The sequence below is a fragment of the Platalea leucorodia genome, assembly GCF_965183815.1.
Source record: "Platalea leucorodia genome assembly, chromosome: 6".
NCBI classification, from domain to species: domain Eukaryota; kingdom Metazoa; phylum Chordata; class Aves; order Pelecaniformes; family Threskiornithidae; genus Platalea; species Platalea leucorodia.
Window position 1 is genome coordinate 372,313 of NC_138828.1, and position 17,664 is coordinate 389,976.

General features: G+C 46.4%; 1 protein-coding gene across 1 annotated transcript in view; it reads left to right on the plus strand.

Annotated features, from left to right (window-relative positions):
* The window catches only part of ANTXR2 (ANTXR cell adhesion molecule 2), a gene marked incomplete at its 5' end in the record, with an annotated part of 110,838 nt that overhangs the window by 44,070 nt on the left and 49,104 nt on the right, over nucleotides 1–17,664 (plus strand). Inside the window, 2 exons of the mRNA XM_082315448.1 lie at nucleotides 11,042–11,120; nucleotides 14,742–14,837. Of these exons, the coding sequence (XP_082171574.1) occupies nucleotides 11,042–11,120; nucleotides 14,742–14,837 (175 nt within the window). The remainder of the gene's footprint in view (nucleotides 1–11,041; nucleotides 11,121–14,741; nucleotides 14,838–17,664) is intronic.

The window sequence follows — 17,664 nt, forward strand, 5'->3', positions numbered from 1 at the left end:
TGATCTCTCTTACCGAACAAAGGGCATTTGAAGCAGTCCCGCCCTGCCGTTTCGTTACTTGGAGTGGCTGGGCTAGGTTCGGAAACAACCTTCTTTTCAAGGCAACGTCGTCTCGTGGTAGCCTACTTCTTCACGTGGTCAATAGCTGCCTAGGCTGGAACAGCTGGTAATTCTTGTCCATCTCAGAAGCGAGAGAAGCCAAGATTAGTTACAGGCAGAAGAGATCATTCCTTCCAACTCAGCCGTCATTTTGTTTTTAAGATTTTGGCTTTTTGTGGTGGGGCTGTTTATTTTTTTTCTCCAGATGGAGGGAGGAATTATGTCAATAAATTAAACAAAGAGCAGGAAATTTTGCAAGAGGCTAATCTGCACAAAAAATGACTTCTTAAAAGCGAGACTCGAGTTCTCGCTTACCGAAGGGCAAGGTAAGATTTATTCCCGCTTCGGAGGGTGCGTGAACCCTGATCGTTCTGTGCCTCTACCATAATGGTTAACATGCAGCTGTCATCAGTCCTAGCGATACGGGCTCGGTCTGTGACCTTTGTTTTGTAAGGCATCAACAATAGCACAGCTGCCCCTGCATAGCTGAGATCTCAAACCTGCAATTTGGCAGGAGGAACAGAACAAATTGGATAAATATACATAAACACATTGTGAAGGAAGGGAAAACAGAACAGAATGAACCAGAGCATCATCCTACAACTTGTTTGATAGGGATGATTTAAGTAGGCATATGGTATAGTTAGATGTGCTTTCAAAAACATTGGCCCGATTCTTCGAGCAAATACGAAATAAATTTCTAAATAGCGAGAGCGCCGATACAGTATCATTAGTGCTCTCAAAGGAGGCATATGAATGCCTTTGGAAACGTGCGCGGGTGGGGGCTGGGCGCGAACGATAAGCAGATTTACATTCCCACACAAAAAGTGTCATTAACTTATTGTTAAGATTACACAGTTGTACTTCCTTCTAGCGCTGCAAGCATTAAAAAACCAAGCGGGCAACGCGCTCGTATTTAGACCTAACCCAGCACCCATTTTCACATCTTATTAGCTCAGCGTTGGCCTAACAGACCACCGCAGCCACCGTAACGCCTCGCGCACGCAGAGTTTCCGTCCGACGGTCACACTGCCGCCAATGCGCACGTTTAACAACTGAAAAATCACTGCTGTGCTCATCCCACGTGGCGACCTTTCAGTGCTGTGTTATTCAGTAGCTCAATAAGAATTGTAAGTTAAAATTAGCCTTTGTCTTTCCGCATTCCTTTTACCAGATGGAAAGAAAATACTAAGTAGGTAAGCTAAGAAACTCCAAATGCGTCATTACAAAATAAGTCTAAACATGTATTTACATGATGCTCTACACAAGTCACACCAGGTGTATCTCCCACATAAGCTGCATGCAAATACTCAAATACACAAACCATGTCATTTCCCGAGCGTGTAGGCAGACATACTAGATTACCTGTTCATGCAGACAAGCCTATAACCTTGTTAAGGTCATTAATCTGAGTAGAACGTATGTTTGTCAGCCTTAAGGAGCATTGATAAAAGTTGCATGTAACTTAACGGAGTTTTCTTGTGGCATGGAAGTCAGTAGCTGAAGACCAGATGAAGGCGATAATTACTGTTGTTTGCTATGGCAGGAATGACTATTATTATTATTATTATTTTGGTCACTTTTTCCTCCTCGGCTGAGAAAGATAAAATTTTGGGCGACACATCGCAAGCGCAGAGAAGTAGTGCTAAAGGCGGGAAGTTGTATGCAAGCTGCAGTTTTGCCTTGAGTATCTTTCAGAGTCCTTTCAGGAGTTTTTTTTAAAGGATTACTATTTCACGGGGTATGTCGAGCGTTTTCTGTTCTCTTTCCAACTAAGAAGTTACATTAATCTTCTATTTGTGGTATTGTTAGCTAGATAGCCTTATTAGAGCCTTAGCGGCAATTAAAGCAAGAGACAAATTTTACCACAGCGCTAAAATACTCGTTAACGTAAGCGCGTGCGATGAGTACTTAGCCACTTGAAAGTTAGGCAACTTATTTAAAATGTTCAAGTGTGAGTTTAAGGACCCATTTTTCAAAGTCTCATCCTCAGTCTATAAACTACATTGCAACCACACATTGCTTAAAGAGCACCTTGACTAGAGAAAAAGGGAGCATTTAAAGTAAGGACTCAATAGGATTTCTCAGTTAAGATGTAGCTTGTTGACTAAGACACTTCACATCCTAGATAACAGCAGTCGTTACTGTGAAAAGGCAGGACCACAATAAACCCGCGTGAGCAGTTACCTCTAGTAATCACGTTCAGCCGTGCCTTAGGAAGCGCTGGACGAAGGAGGAGAAGCAGTCCACGGTTGCAGACGGAGGGACCAGCCACGGGGACACGCCCTGGGCTTCCTTTGGCTTGGCAGCCTTGCTGCGCACAGAGGAGGCAGCAGCTGGCAGCAGCTGGGCCGTTCCCTCCCGCGGGGAGCGCAGGCAATGCCGGGCCCCCAAGGAGAAGGCGGGGAGGAGCTCTGCTCCCTTTTGAGTTCCTGCTGCCCGCGCCTGCCAGGTGCCTGCCTTCTGCTCAAACTGCTGGGACGCCCTCTCCGAATCAGCTTGGTTTCACCTGTTGTTCTCATGGCAGAGCCTCTGTGCCCAGGTGACGGGAATACTGCTCCATCACGGATATACTCATGGCTAATTAGGCCCATTGATTTGATATTAACATTATCCTTCAACGTAAACAACTCTTCTTCCCCAGTAGCACTGGGTAAAGAGAGTCGATGTCAATCAGATCCTCTCCCACCCGGACCTTCCTGTCTTTGCAAAGTCATTGAGACTTAGCATTTATTTTCAGCACTAGCTCTTAAGCTTTTTTTTGCCTGTGCAAGCGTTTTGTTCCAACAAAAAATAAAAGAGAGTATGGTTACCAATCACCGGGTACTCACACGGTACAATCTCCCCCCTCCAAAATAGCTAGAGAAATAAACTCAGGTAGGGGGAAACCAGAAATACGGCTGGATTAGGCTTTATGGCTGGATTAGGCTTAATGTCTGTTATAAATATTAACTTCTGAAAATATTTTAGAAATACATTTAGTTTGACACAATTAGATTATAATGGGAACTATTCACAGATGGAAACATCCTCAATGAATTGTGTAGGCTAACTGGCTCCTAAGACATATGGATCTGATGTTAAGATCAGTAGTAATTTCTAATGCAGTCCTTCACGTTCCTCAATAGGGCACACGGTGTTCCCAGAGCATTAAGAAAGAGCGCGTGAGCAGAACTAAGTGCTTAATATTATGCAATGGACATAGTATCCTGAGCTGAATTAATAGACTAATTTAACATAATAATGACATTTCATACCCTGTTACTGCAGGTTCCCATGATTCCATGAGATCAGAGCTAATTCATTGCTGGCTTCCAGTTCTTTCAAATTCACTAGCACTTCCCAGAAGTGAAATCCTTGCTTCTCTATCTCTGCGCTTCTGGCCGTTTCCCGTGGAAAGCCAAACCCAAATAGACGGTATATTGAACACTCTGCTGAGAAAGCCAGGCACTTCTGAGGTAACAAGAGGGGATCCTGAGAACACTATAATTTGAATTTATGTCAGTGCTCCACGACACCAAGACAACAGGGGGGAGAGTTTGTACTAATTCTTCACCAAAACCCCAAACCACCGTGATTTTCATAGACTGCACGTCTTGCTATCCTGGGGAAAATAATTAAATATCCCGTTTTATGCTTGTGTGGTTGGTGGGAGGAAAACAACTCTGACCATCTATCGTAACTGCAGATTATTACCTGTCCCCAGTGCGATTCCCATCGGCTCCAGCAAACTCTCTCCCGTGCTTCCCAGGCACAGGTGACCCTTGGCACAGCGGAACTGCGCCGAGCATTTGGCAGGCAAGGTTTGTAACCCTGCTCCAAGGGAACTTGCCGTGTCCTTATGCAGCTGGGGCTTTTGATCTAGGAAGAGCAACAAAACCAGAAGCACGGACTTGAAATACCTTCCCCCGTGGCTTTGTCTTGCCTCCTCCTGTTTGCCCCTCGGGCAGAAAATGAGGGGTGGCGTGCCAGAGGCTGCCTCGCCTGGCACTGAACATTTCAGTCTGCCTCCCCAGGCGAGGTCGGTACTGCTTGGCAACGGAGCTCTTCCTTCAACCTCTAAAACACGAAATATTGACCTGAATGACACCTTGTATCTGCTCCAGCTGTGAACGGCGGTGAATACCTCTGTGTTAAAAACCTGAACGTGCCACTGTCCGTCACAGTGCGTTCCGGTTTCCCCGTCCTTCAGGCGACCACCAAAATCAAGTACGGTCACGGTGGCACCCCTTTGTGCTGCCAGACTGTTGTGCAGGGGATGGTAAAGTACGTGGGGGTAAAGGGATAGGCATGCAAAAACCCCATGCTTAAACGGTAGTTCCAGCAAGCCCTTCTCCCACCCCGGTGACCGACTGTCCAGCGCGCCATTGCTGTGTACACACGGATGCGTGCAAACACACAGGCAGACGCGTATGCATGTGTAGGTACATTTACAACACGTACGCACGCTCTCTTACTACTGGCTTACCAACATCGACTGTGTAATAAAGCTATACATTAATGAACGGAGGTAGGTTTTTCTAAGGGAAAACACCCTTTTAAATACATAGATCTATTTTTTTCCTTCCTACTCTGTACAGCATTTTAGCTATTTTAATCCTGGCACTTGCTTCTAAAACACCTTTGTTACCATAATTTTAATAACTTTTTGAGCAGTTGCCAGTTTAATTTTCAGTGCGTGAAAATTGGAGGTAAATTATTTATTACTTCCAGCAAATGTCTTTCACAATTTTATTTAATTTTTTCATCTTTTTTAATGGGTCATAAAATGGCAGTCTTTTACTGGATACTCATAAAGTAAGGAGCAAATGAATACTTTGCAAATAGGTTACTGCGGATTGAAATGTCAGCTGTATTTCACAGCGTATGAAATTCTTTAGACCAGCGCTGCAGTGACATATGGCAGCGGGCCACGTTCCTCTTCCGTAACAATAAAACAGCAGCGGACACGAAGGAAAGAAAGAATTGCAATTGGTGGGTCTTCTCAGGTTACATTTTTTGGTAAATTATTTATTAGAACGGCCAGTGGGCCATGACTGACGCAGTTTAAAGTAGCAAGAGTCTTGTGGTTAACTTTGGTCATGAATGAGAACATTTTTTAAAAAGCTCTTTTCAGACTAAGTTTTCCAGGATTGATTCCCATCCAAAAAGTGATACTTCACAGACAAGATGTGGGAAAATCCCTTCCGCGTTGAGCAAGGGCTATGAACTGTAAATAAAAACCACAGTGTTTTCCTATTCGATGAAACAGCTTTACGAGTATGGACCACTGGAAAATTGCACGTTAGACCGGTGGTACATAAAAAGCCATAGAGTTGCGAGGATCTGCACAGCACGTTGATTACACGTGCGTAGGAGCTCACGTTTGCCATCCCTTTGGTGCCGCTGTGCTCAAGTGCTGTGTCAGACGCGGTCGGACAACAGGAATGAGCATCCTGGCTAAAAGCCTTCAAAAGAGGCTGGACTTGGGCACTGCTGCGTTTGTGAGGGACGGTGTGAAGGGCTGCGCCTGCCCTTCCCCGGAGGCTTGTCCCCGCAGCCGTGCTCTTCAAGCCAGACGCAGAGAAGCTGGCGGACTCCGTGTGTTCTTGGGTATGGCTGCAAGAAGGCCCGGGTATTTGTGCCCGGCGTGAGCGGGCCTGCCGCATTCAAACCTCTGACTGCTGTCCTCGGGGTCTGCTTGCCCTTCCCGTGCGCACGGATGTGAAACCCACGGCGCGACCCCCGCAGAACGCGCCGGGCAGCGGAGGAGAGGCGCTCGTCTGGCGAGAGGAGAAATCAGCAGAGGAGACGGAGGCTGGTTCGCCTCTGCGCTAATTTGAGCTTTACTGAAGGAGCCTGACACTCACAAAACAGTGACAGTCACGGCGGGAAATAAAGGTGCCCCAAAAATAGAATCGCTGCCGAACATCATTTTCTTTTCAAAATATTTGCAGTTTATGCACAGTGCTGTGCTAAAGGCCTCACATGTGTGGACGGTTACTAGTAAACACTAGATGTATTTATATATACGTCTTTCTCTTGGATGTTTGTGAACGGGCGAGTAGAAGAAACAGGGCACCTAGTTTTGGGAACTCCAAATGTGAAGGGGTAGCGTTTATATGAATCAGAAATACACATAGCCCATCAAACAGGTGGATGCTAAACTAATGAAAAAAAGGCATTTCTTATACCCTACAGACACGACAATTTGAGGAAAGAAGTGATTTTGTATGTTGACAGGTTCATCCTTTTGAAGATGAGATAATTATCTGTATGAGTTCACTCTGTGGCTTCCAGAACTGAGCGAGTATGATCAACTCCTGTGAAGATCTCGGATGGCTCATCCCTGCAGCTGTGTATCAGAATGGAAGTTGATAGGGAAACTGGTTGTTCCTACTGCATCGTATCCGCGCCGATAGCTGACGTGCTCAGTGAGCCTGCTGCCTGGGATATCCGTCAGACCGCCTGACAGCTGAAGGTCGGGGGAATGCAAAGCTCGACAGTAGCGAGGCGGCTCACGGCACCGGGGACGCGAAACCCGCTCTTACCGCGGGCCGGGGGAGTCAGTGAGCTGCGGGCCCCGTTCTCCTTCAGACGCACATGGTAGCGGTGCCCTTTTCGGGGACCGTCTGGATTGCCAGAACGGTGCACGGCGGCGGTGCTGTGCGACAGGATCAGATCTCCAGACCTCCCTGGCAGCAGAGTTCAGTCCCAGAGGGAGACAGGCGCTTGCTCAGTGGCACCTCCTAAAAATACGGGCAAGCTCCCCATCTTAGTAACCGTCTGCAATAGCTGGCCTTCAGCAACTGGCCCGAGCGGGCTGTGCGGTGCGCTTCTGTTCCGTTAACGGCGGGTTTCTTCCTGGGCGTTTCTGCTGGACTGGGATTTTTGTGCCACTTTTGAGGGTCTGTTTCCACTCCGGTAGGAACTGTTTATTTGTCATTGACCGGGTGCCTGAGCGTGGCTGGGTTCTGAAGCTGAGAAAAAGAGCTTAAAATGCCGGAGTTATGTCCCGGTGACCCTGCCCGCCCAGCACGCCGCCCCTCTGGGACTCGGGCAAGTCACGTCAGAGAATAGATGACAGGCGTCCGTACTCACTGTTTTTCTCCTGAATCCCAGGTAAAATATTTAGATAAGCGAGCGGAGCCGGAACGCAGCTCTCGGGCCTGTACAGCACATCAGCCGAGCAAACGTGTTTTTGGCGGGGCTGGAATGCAAAGCTGCCTTTTCTAGTACAAGACGGTAGCGGTAACGGTGCCGCTTCTCAGTCCGTCGAGAATCCGGGTTAGAGGGGAGCTTGTCAGTGGACATAAGCAAAGGCCAGTTCTGTGTCGCAAACAGTAAGGTGCAAACACGGGCATTAGTCCGCTTAGAAATCTTAGCTATTATACAAAATTTTTCATACAACCTAGTGAGTGCCAGGAAATGTCAAGATCCGCAAGATACCTGGGCAACGACCCTTTTCTTTAGTATGTGTTAAGATGTTCTTCTGCAGTGTGTTACCCAAATGTCTTTCAGGTTCCTGTTTTGCTCAATTTGGTAGCAAAGACCATATAAAAAACCAGCTTTGTTTCTCAATAGCTAAATTAGACAAACCTTGCTTGTTTCGGCCTAGACTCATCAAGCTCACAGCGGCAAAAAGCCTAAGCGTGGTAGCTACAGAGCACTGCTAGAGAAAGACTAATAGAGGTGTTCCGAACAAAGGCAAGAGAGAACCGTCCCTCTAAATTCAAAAAAATAATACGTATCGCAGAAGGAGTATGTAGTTTGCTGCACGACACAGGGATGGTAGAAGAGAAAAGAGTGACGCTTGCTTCAAGCTTTAATGTGTAAGAGAGCAAGGGAGTTTAACAGGATCGACTGTCGCGTCTCGAAAGCGGGACTTGTTCTAGGGAAGCCAAGAAAGCCCAACGCCTAAGTCACGGTCCAGGCGTTCCCAAGATCGCCGTCTGTCTCACGCCGAAACAGTTAAGTGTGAAACGCAGTATTACAGCGAGTTAGAAAATCCACCTTCAGAATAAGCCGCGACGCGCGCCTAGATTTTCGCTGACGAACCTGGCGGGGCGTGGGGGGGCAGCCTGGAGGTTGTGACTATAGGAAGCGTGGTGCAAAAGAAGTAATTTGGTTCCTAAAGATCTAAGGGATACGTGGAAGCCTAGTTTTATGAATATCTGCGTGAAGTAATTTATATTATCCTTTTAGTGGTCTTAGCAGTTTTTTTGTGTAGGCATTCTTACACAGGAGAATGAAATTAAACATGAGTAGCAGTGAGAGGTACTGCTAGCATAGTGAGAACACGCCTCGACAGCACTTACCTGCTCTGCTGAAGTTTCAAATGCGTTTTGTTTCCTAGCTGCTGAGCTGAAAAACACGCGGCCCGAGTATATGGCATTTCAGCTAGTGCCTGCTGGTGCTGGCAACGGTAGTCAGCCACCGGAGCATCTTCCTTTTCAACCGCGTAGGTCTGGGACTGGTAGTAGCACGTCATGCAAATCAACAAACTGCCAGAGGATAAAAGACATTGTGAAATGATGTTAGAAAATAGCCCTGACTGACAAGAACACACACGAGTCAAGAGGAAGGATGATATTGCCAGGCAGCAGAGGGAATTGATTGGATAGCAGAAAAACCCCATAGGAAATCGAGGATTCACATTCACTTTTTTTTTTTTTTTAATAAAAAGAAATGGGGAAAAAGTGAGCATCTGAAAGCGCTTTGGAAATTCGACTCCAGTAGCTGGCAGCAACTGTAGTCAGATGTGGCTGGCCAGATCCAGCAGTTCTTCCCTAATGCACAGGCAGAATTATTTTTGATCTCAGTGGGAGTTTTGCCCAACAAGAGACTACAGAAACGGTTCCTACCAAAGGTAAAACAGCTGAAGAAAACCTACAGTGTATTTAGATGCAGTTCAAATACGATCGGACATAAACTCAATGCAGGAGGTATATAAGGACCTAGGTTCCTAAAGAAGACGGTACATTAATTTAAAAATCAAAATGACTTGGCGTACTACATTTGGATTTAGAGCAGCTGGAAGGGCTATGGCTATAGCAGGCTTTGAACCAAGCCACATAATCCCAGTTGTGGCATCCGTCAGTGGCACGGCACCCACCGTTACTTAGGAAAGGTCAGAAACAGCAGGAAGGCTGAATAGCTTTGCCGTCGGGAAACACGACCGCAATGAACGCCCTTTCTGGGGCGTAACCAAGTTCAGAACTTGGTGTGGAGCCTGTGGCGTGTTTCTCTAAGTCATGCTTTAAAAAGGCAAGGCTGATGGGGGAACACGAAACATTGAAGAGATTCGTCTCTCCCTCTTGGAATTTGTACTTAACGGAAAAGCTGCCATGCAAAAATACTTCTGCGTGCTGTGGATTCTTCGGTATTTACGGGCTGAGTTCAGTTATTCCCTTCCCCCTTGAGATATTCCACGATTCTACGGTTCGGTTACACCCGTCCAGTCGCAGGTAATGCAGCGGCGCGGGCAGGGTGCAGAAGGATGCGACGCCAGGACACGGGAGCCAGGTTAATGGGACCGGGCTGTAGGTTAGTGACTTGGAGAGAAAAACGCGTTGGGCGATGGGTTCGTGACGCGCGCCTCTCCCAAACGTTTCGGAGTTTCAACACGCAAGTTTCTTCGGGGACACCGGTCGGGCTTTGGGCTGTGTTCCGACTGTGTATGCAGTCCGGCTCTGATTAAGAAAAGGCACGGCATGAAGTCCTCCTGCACTGCAGTCAACAGGATTGTTTTGCCAGCCAAACTCGAGCAGAATTGTCCTGCTGAAGTTTGCCACAGCACTTCTCATTAAAGTGGCAAAGCAAAACATTGGGTTAAAAAAAAAAAAAAAAAAAAGGCATCACATTTATAAAATTCCATCACTAACAAAAGTTTTGGTATAGTTTGCTTTGTATCTGTTCTGATTCACTTATTCCAGTAATAATTAGAAGTAAATTGCAGTTATTCTTTCCGTTAGATCAATTATTCATAACGCAGATCATTTAAAAATGAGTTCAGCGGAAGCAACTTACTTCATCTTTACTAAAATGGAAAAAGAAATTAGCCAAATTAGTTAAAATAGCTTTGAACTCCATATTGACTACAGCATTTGTGCCAGAATAGAAATTCATGACATCTAAGAACGGTATAAATGATTAATCGTTTTAGTTCATGGATATCTATATTTTTATTTAATTACATCTACGCATAATATAAACTGTCTGAATCTCGGGAATCCAAGCCAGGGAAGCTGAAGAGTCTTCTTATGTTTAACATTCACCATGTGTTGTTTTCTTCTAGGGTTAATTTGTAAAATGTAAACCACATACTATTTGTATGCAGTGTTTATGTACTATTTATAGAAAGCCTTGACCATTTATAATTATCCGACATCTTTATCCATAATGTCTGCATATGACTAAAGAGATGTTTATGGAACAGACAAAACAATGCTATTTTTACAGTTGAACTTCAATTTATTTTATGTAAAACTTTTTGGAGTATTTTACGCTACGCGCACTAGAGAAGGGATATTCTCTACTCGGATAGCTCTCTGTTGAGAAGACGAAAATGATTTCCAAACAGTAATCAACGCGGTACCCGCGGCAGACTGTCTCGGTCATTTTATGCGGCGCAAATTGAGGAAAAGGAAGCTCAGTCTGAAACAAGCAAAGATTGGTTTCTGACAGCCACAAGGTCCAACCCTGTAACAGCAAAGTATCTCGATCACTTAAAAGTCATCAGAGGTTTCTAGAAATGCTAACACAAAGGAATCGTGTTCGTTCTGTGATTTCTGTGACGTCACTTCTGACGCCGCGCGCGGCTCAGAGGCCCCCGCTCCCGTTTTCCTCTCTTGACCCCTTTCTCTGTGGAACAGAGTCTGTCCGTCCCGGCGCCGCCGTAGCGTGTACGCGCTCCTATCGACGGCTTTATGGCGGCTCATTTTCTTTTTCTCTTTCTTTCCAGAACTCTGGAAGTTTTGGTGAGTTTGAACGAAGGGCAGACTTTCATATCCAGCTCATTAACAATCACCGCTTCAGAGTGTGTAAGTAAATGCTAACATCGTTCAATGTAAAATCCTGAAATCCAGTTTCTCTTTTGGTTTTACCCTTCCATGACGTCTCAGTGCGGAGAACCTCACCGCACGGCGAGTCCCGTTAGCTGTTCAGAAGGCACAAATCCACCTAACTAAAAAATACACCCGTGCAGACACATGCAGACTAGACAGAATTTCATGATACGTGATTTCTTAACATGTAGGTGCATACATACGTAGATGTCCTAAGTTGCTTTCTCTGTATTTCGAGACACGCTTAGAATCTGTTTTATAACGCCACTATAGGCAACAAAGTTCTCAGCTGTTCTGAATTCCCTGATGAAGTGTGCGTGGGGGTTACAGACAAGATTTCTTTCTGCAGTTACATAAAACAATTCCCTTAATTCTGCCCATTAAGGTGGGCAGAATTTTATTTTAGGAAGACCGGTTTTTGCAGGACTCCACACAAGAGAAATACTGCTGTATGTACCATCCGATCCTAGTAAGAGACGAAAGCCATCTCTTAGGCGGCAGGCTTGGAGATTTACCTTTGCTTTCTGACACAGGCCCTGTTCTAAGGGTTTCTCCTTTCACTGCTGCTGCGTCGGTTTTGCTAGCTGCTGCAGGGGCTGCTGACTGGGGCCACACGCAGGACTGCGCGTAGCGGGAAAGCCGTGGCATTCTCCTCCTCTCCCAGGCTACCTCTGCGGTGTCTGTGCGGGGCTTATCTTTTTCTATAGCTTGTCAATTGTATTTTGCTAAATACATTACAACAAATGACTTCAAGCACAGTGGGCAGCTGTGGCTTTCAAAGTATTGGGAAGCCTCCGTGCCATCAGAGACTCGCTCACTCTAAATATAATCATGTCACGAGAGCCAGGTGCGACACGGTCACCGGGCGTCCCGCTCCAGCACAGCTCCACGGAGCGGGACCGGTGGGAGCAGGCTGAGGCCGAGCAGGCAGAACCTTAGGACATCAGCCTTGGTCTGAAGGCGGTTATAATCCTACAGGAGGATACTAACGCTCCGGAACTTCAGATACCGAACTGCGGTGCCTGAATAAGGAGTGTAGGCTCTCAGCTCTGGTAATTAGGGGAGATAGGCTGGAGTACCTAAGTTAAGCTTAGGGTTAAGGTAGTATGAACATCCTGCTATGTTTTTATCATAGCCTTATAGAAAAGAGCTAAAAACAGCTTTTAGGATAAACCGCATACTTACGCAGTCAGTGACTCGTCCGACTTAATACATAAAATTTCTAATCTCACATTTCCGCTCTCCATTAATTTCTTCTGTCCTCTATATTACATAGGCAGGACAGTTAAAATTTTTGCAGTTAGACACAAGACCGCAAGGTAGGGACGGGGGTTCTGAAAACGTGCTGCGCATGGATACCGTGCTTCTTTAAATGTGTCTCATTTGAAGTGCGACTTCAGCGCAGCTTTCCTGTCAGGCATAGAAGCATACAGAACAGTACCTTCTGCTCATTGGCACGTGTTTTTCTAACAGTATTTTTATCGCTCATAGGTAATTAACCTAAAAGAGAAAAAACGACATTTTTCTTCTATCCATTTAAAAACAAAATACTTGGGTAACTGTAGATATCCGAGTCATCTCAGTCTGGCCCTTCAGCCTTCAGGAAGAAAGCCTGAAGGAACTGAGAGCTGAAGAAAGACACGCTACCCAAATCACGTTTCTCGGTTTAAGGGCCTCTTTATCAGTCGGAAGCATTCCAACCTTAGAGCAAAGCATGCTGAAGCAGCCTCGCAGCACGGTGACGTAAGGACAGCACAGTCACAGGAAGATGCTGGCGACTAACAGGAGACCGCTTTTCTCTTAATCTTAGTCCTTTCGGAGAAAGCGGCACATTTTAGGGCTGTCCCCATGTCCCCTTAAAAATTGCTGGGATTGAGCAGATCGGTAGAAACAAAGCCCTGATGCAGAGCAGATCATACCAAATTGGCGGGTGCAGCTGCCTTCCCTCTGCTGGGCTGCGACAGTGCTTCTCTGTGGTCAGAAGTTGCCACTAACAAGAAACAGAACGAGTGCAGATGTGCACTGACAGTGAAAACTGTCGTACTTCTGATCATCCTTTCTTTTTTCTTTTTCCTTTTTTTTGCCGTTCATACATGGTGCAGCAAAGACAGCTCCATACAAGGAGAACTGCTGTTTCCATAGTAGCAGATGGGCAACTGCAAGAAATGGGTCACTGCTAGAACTGTTCCACTAATTCTGATAGCTGCGCCGCCGATGGGCAGTCGGTATGTAAGAGCTGCAAGTCACAACCTCCTCTAGCTAACACACGTTGCTGCAGCGAAAACAAACAAAAAATAGGTTGCATCTAGCCACCGAGGCATGCATCTTACCTGTTTCTCGTAAATGCGTATGCCTCACTGCACCTACGTGGACTTGGCATAAAGCTCTGTTTCACCTTCCATTTGCAGTGGTGTACCTCCAGCACAACTTCTCTCACTTGGGCGGAATTACTCAGGCTGTACTCCAGCCTTAGTGATTCCCTCCTGTCCTTTTTCCCTAGCTGAAGTCGGAATAACTTCTGTTTCCGTAAGGTCACCGTTGCATTTTTCTCGCTGTTGTTAAACCGGCACAGCAGCACAGAACACCGCGTGTAAGAGCACAAGCACCTACAGGACGTGGGTTTGAGGTGGTGGGAGACGGGCTGCTCACTTCTTCATTAAAAGCAGTGTTGCTGGAAGCACTAACACTCGCTCGGGATGTCTTAGGATGGTGGCTTCAGCTTCAAATAGCACTACTACAGGGATTTAGCGTGCTATAGTCTGTATGGCGTGAATGCCCCACATGTGTGGGCGATAAGCGTAAAAGCCTTGTATATAGATTGTTCGTAGAGATTCCTTAAAATTCCACCCGCCCACCGATTACTGTGGTGGGACCTGTGTCCTCATGGGAGGAGAAGGGCACCTCTCATCCACAGGCTTAGGAGGAGACTTTCCCCGTTTGTGTCCAACAGCTCACTTCCTCGCAGTCCATGTACCCTTTCTTTTCTTCACGTTGGGCCTCATTCTTACCTCAAGGATATCAGTTTTACATCAAAAAGAATCCACTGACTTCAGCAGAAATAATCCTGGCTCGGGCCTGCTACCCGTGCCTGAATGACTGAATTTGAACTGAGGTTTACAGGTAGGCAGGAAAAAGCAGTTTCCAGCCTGGTCACTTCCAGCTGACTATGTCCACCAGCACTGCTGTTTTCGGCACGCTGTCTTCAGTCCCTTAGAATACCCGAGACACCTGCAGGCCCCAGAATACGTAGGGAACGAGAAACGGGAATAACATCTTACCGCCTCCTCCCACAATCACCGATTTTGACACGCAGCTCCCGCTGAAGCAGCCTAGCTTACCTTCTACGTAACTCGTGGAACCTAGGAGACTTCCAACGGAGGGTGGCACCGAACTCGTGCCAAATGCCCGTTTGTCCAAGACCCCCTTCTTGATCCCTGGCGAGGAATGTCTCCGTTGGCAAGAATAAGATCCGAGGAGTGGGAACGGTTTGTTTGGGATTTGTTTCGGCCAGTAGGAAGCTGGTCTGGGGCGAGTGGGAAAACCAGGCAGCAGTTATTTGCAACATCCACTGACACTGTCTTTCTGCTTTCTTCGCAGTCTAGTGGAGTAGCCGCGCTTATTGCCGTTCTCGTGCTGTTACTGTTAGTGGCACTCGGTCTGCTCTGGTGGTTCTGGCCCCTCTGCTGCAAAGTGGTGAGTAAAGACTATGAGAAAAAGTCACTGGATGTGTGACTCCTGGTTATAACTCATACCACGTTGGGAAACACAGATACCATAGCAAACAGGTTAAGTAACAGGAGAGCTACGTGTGACATAAGCCATCCGTTGAGGGAGCGTTCTTTCATTAGCGATATGCAATAAACGGAAGACGCGACCAGCTTCAACACTGTGGACTGCACTCTTAGCCGTGCTTCTGGCTTTCTGAGACCTGCATGCACACGAGCCAGCATCAGCGTGCTGCTGTGCTGCTCGCTGGCTATCTACTGAGTGAGCACGTGCTATATTTCCGTGAAATCTTTGTTAGAAGCCTTTTCGCTATTATTTGAAAGTTGTTGGCCATAATAGTATGCAGATGTTACCTTGAAATCAAGGACCATTTTAAAAGTACTATCACTAAAATTGCTATTCGTAGTCCATTATGGGCTCTCAAGTTGGAAATCCCTTATTGTCTTAATAATCCCTTGCACACATTGCATCGCTTTTCATCTGAGCGCGCTCTTTATCCTTCTAGCAGCAGTCAGCCGTGCCGTTTCACTAACTCTCCTTCCATCTCCTTGCGTGTTGGGGTTTTTACATTGGCGAAGTTTATTATTCATCCAGTTCAACGACAGCGCTGAGGACTTGGGAAGCGGAGCTGGCTTCCAGGCTGTTACTGTGTTCCTCGCCTTGTCCGGGGCTTGCGGAACCGGGGGCAGCAGAGGAACCGGCCTCCCTGCCTGACCGTGCCCAGGCCCATGAAATCAAAAGCTTTGGCGTGGTCCGCCAGGCTGTCCTAGGGCAAGGAGTCCTCCGCCCCCATCTGCATCCTCGTGGTCTGGGGTTTCCGAGGCAAGAACGACGAGCTCTTCTCTCATAAAAAGACCCTCTTCTGTCTCATTCCCCGCAGTACAGTCCATCAGAAATCTAGGGAGGACGTTGTCTGCTAGTCGTTCTACTTCAACTTTATTTTATACCATGAGCCTTCCTGTGGAAAAGGAAAATTTGAAATCAGTAAGAAGAAAGCTTCCTATTGTCTTATTTTAAAATAATTGGCTAACCTTGATTCATAGACCGTCTTCACACTTCTTAGTTTCTACGCTTTCTGTCTGTAGAAAGCGGCTGCCGCTAGGCGTTTCATGTGGATCTGTCACCTGCGGCAGGGTGAGAGGGAGACGGAGGACATGACGGAAATAATATTGCAGCAGACTTGCGCTGGTAGGAAAGCAAACATTTTGTGTTTCAAACTCTAGTTATTTTAAAAATACACCTGTAAAATACAATTTAAATCCTTAGGTGAAGCCAAGTAACTTTTCTTCCAGTGTCTTCTGTCAGCTAATGACAGACATACTTTGGAGTGAGTTGTTTCATAGCTCTTGAGGGGGATCATCATATCCTTTCTCAAGAGCTGCTCTTCTGAAAGCAGCTGCTCTTCTTTTGTCCTTTTCCTGACTCCTCAAGTTTTTCTTTTTTCTTTTTTTATCCCCCCAGACAAACACACTTCCTTTTGAGTTGACTGCTATCAGGAAACCTAGCATTCCTTTAGCTTGTCAGAGCTCTCAGAATGAGTCACCTCACTGAAGCCGTGGTTTTTGTCACTAGCTGGATGCGACTGTCAGAACATAATGCATGCGTCTCTAATTTATGTTAGGCCAGAATCAATCTTTTACAGCTGGAAGCGCAATCGATGACATCGTATCCAGTTGCGCATGCCGTTTTAATCGCTTGCCAAGTGGATGTTTGTTTTTTTCGTGCATCAGGGTTACGCATGTACAAGCTAGTGAAAAAAATCAAAATACTCTTCGCGTTGGTCAGCGTTCAGAAGTCAGTGCTCGTCCGTGGTCAGTTCCCACGGCACAGTAGAACTTCATATACCATGCGTTTTCCTTTCATTACAGTGAAGAGTGATGGCAGTAGCTCAGTCCCTTGAGAGCAGGAATTCTCTGTCCAGTGACGACTCTTAATGACAATCAGTAAGGTGCTTTCTGGATTTTTTAGTGTCAAAGTCCTACAGTAAAAAAAGGTCAAATGTCTAGTTCCATAGTATTCATTTTGGAAGCTACGCCAGAGTCATACATAAAAATATTAGCTGCACCAGCCTATGCTTGTTATAAGCGAAAAGAGTTCCGCTTACATTACAGGTGTGCATCAACACACCATGCAGAGGTGTGGAGGGATGGATACCTAAGCTAGGACCCAAGTAACTAAAATCGAAGCCCTTCATAACGAATTGCGGAGCAAAGATGCTACCTCGGGTGCTGAAGATGCACCGTGGCGTTAAGGCGTAGGGTTCTGTCTGGGCTAACCTCCTGTGCGGAGCTCCACCTCCCCAAAGAGCCGCTCCGAGCCGTGAGAAAACGTCCCTTGGTTCTGATTCACCTTGCGCTTGAGTCTGTTCCTCCCTGATGTTTACTTGAAGGGACACTAACTTACCCTGAGCGTCTTTTCTGGGTATAGTATTTGGTACTGCAGTAATTGGCTATTTCTAGGGAAGGCGTGAGCTGTAGGGTGAGAAGTTATCGCTAAGAAGCAGCCTGACTTCTACGAGAGCAATGTAAACCACGGCACTTTAAATGTTAGTGCCCTCTGTTGCTTCCTCCCGCCTCTCATGGGTATTATTTGTTTCTTTAAAAAGGAAAGGTAATTTTAGGACTCATTGTTACAGCAATACTGAGTTCCAAACCCACATACAGTGGCATTGAACCTATTACCCAATACGGACTCTTCCTTTCTTTTTGTTTCGATAGCCGTTTCCTCAGCTCATTATACTGTGCCACCATTCTCTCCCCTCTCTCCTGCACCTGAGGCTCTCGCGTGCCATGTT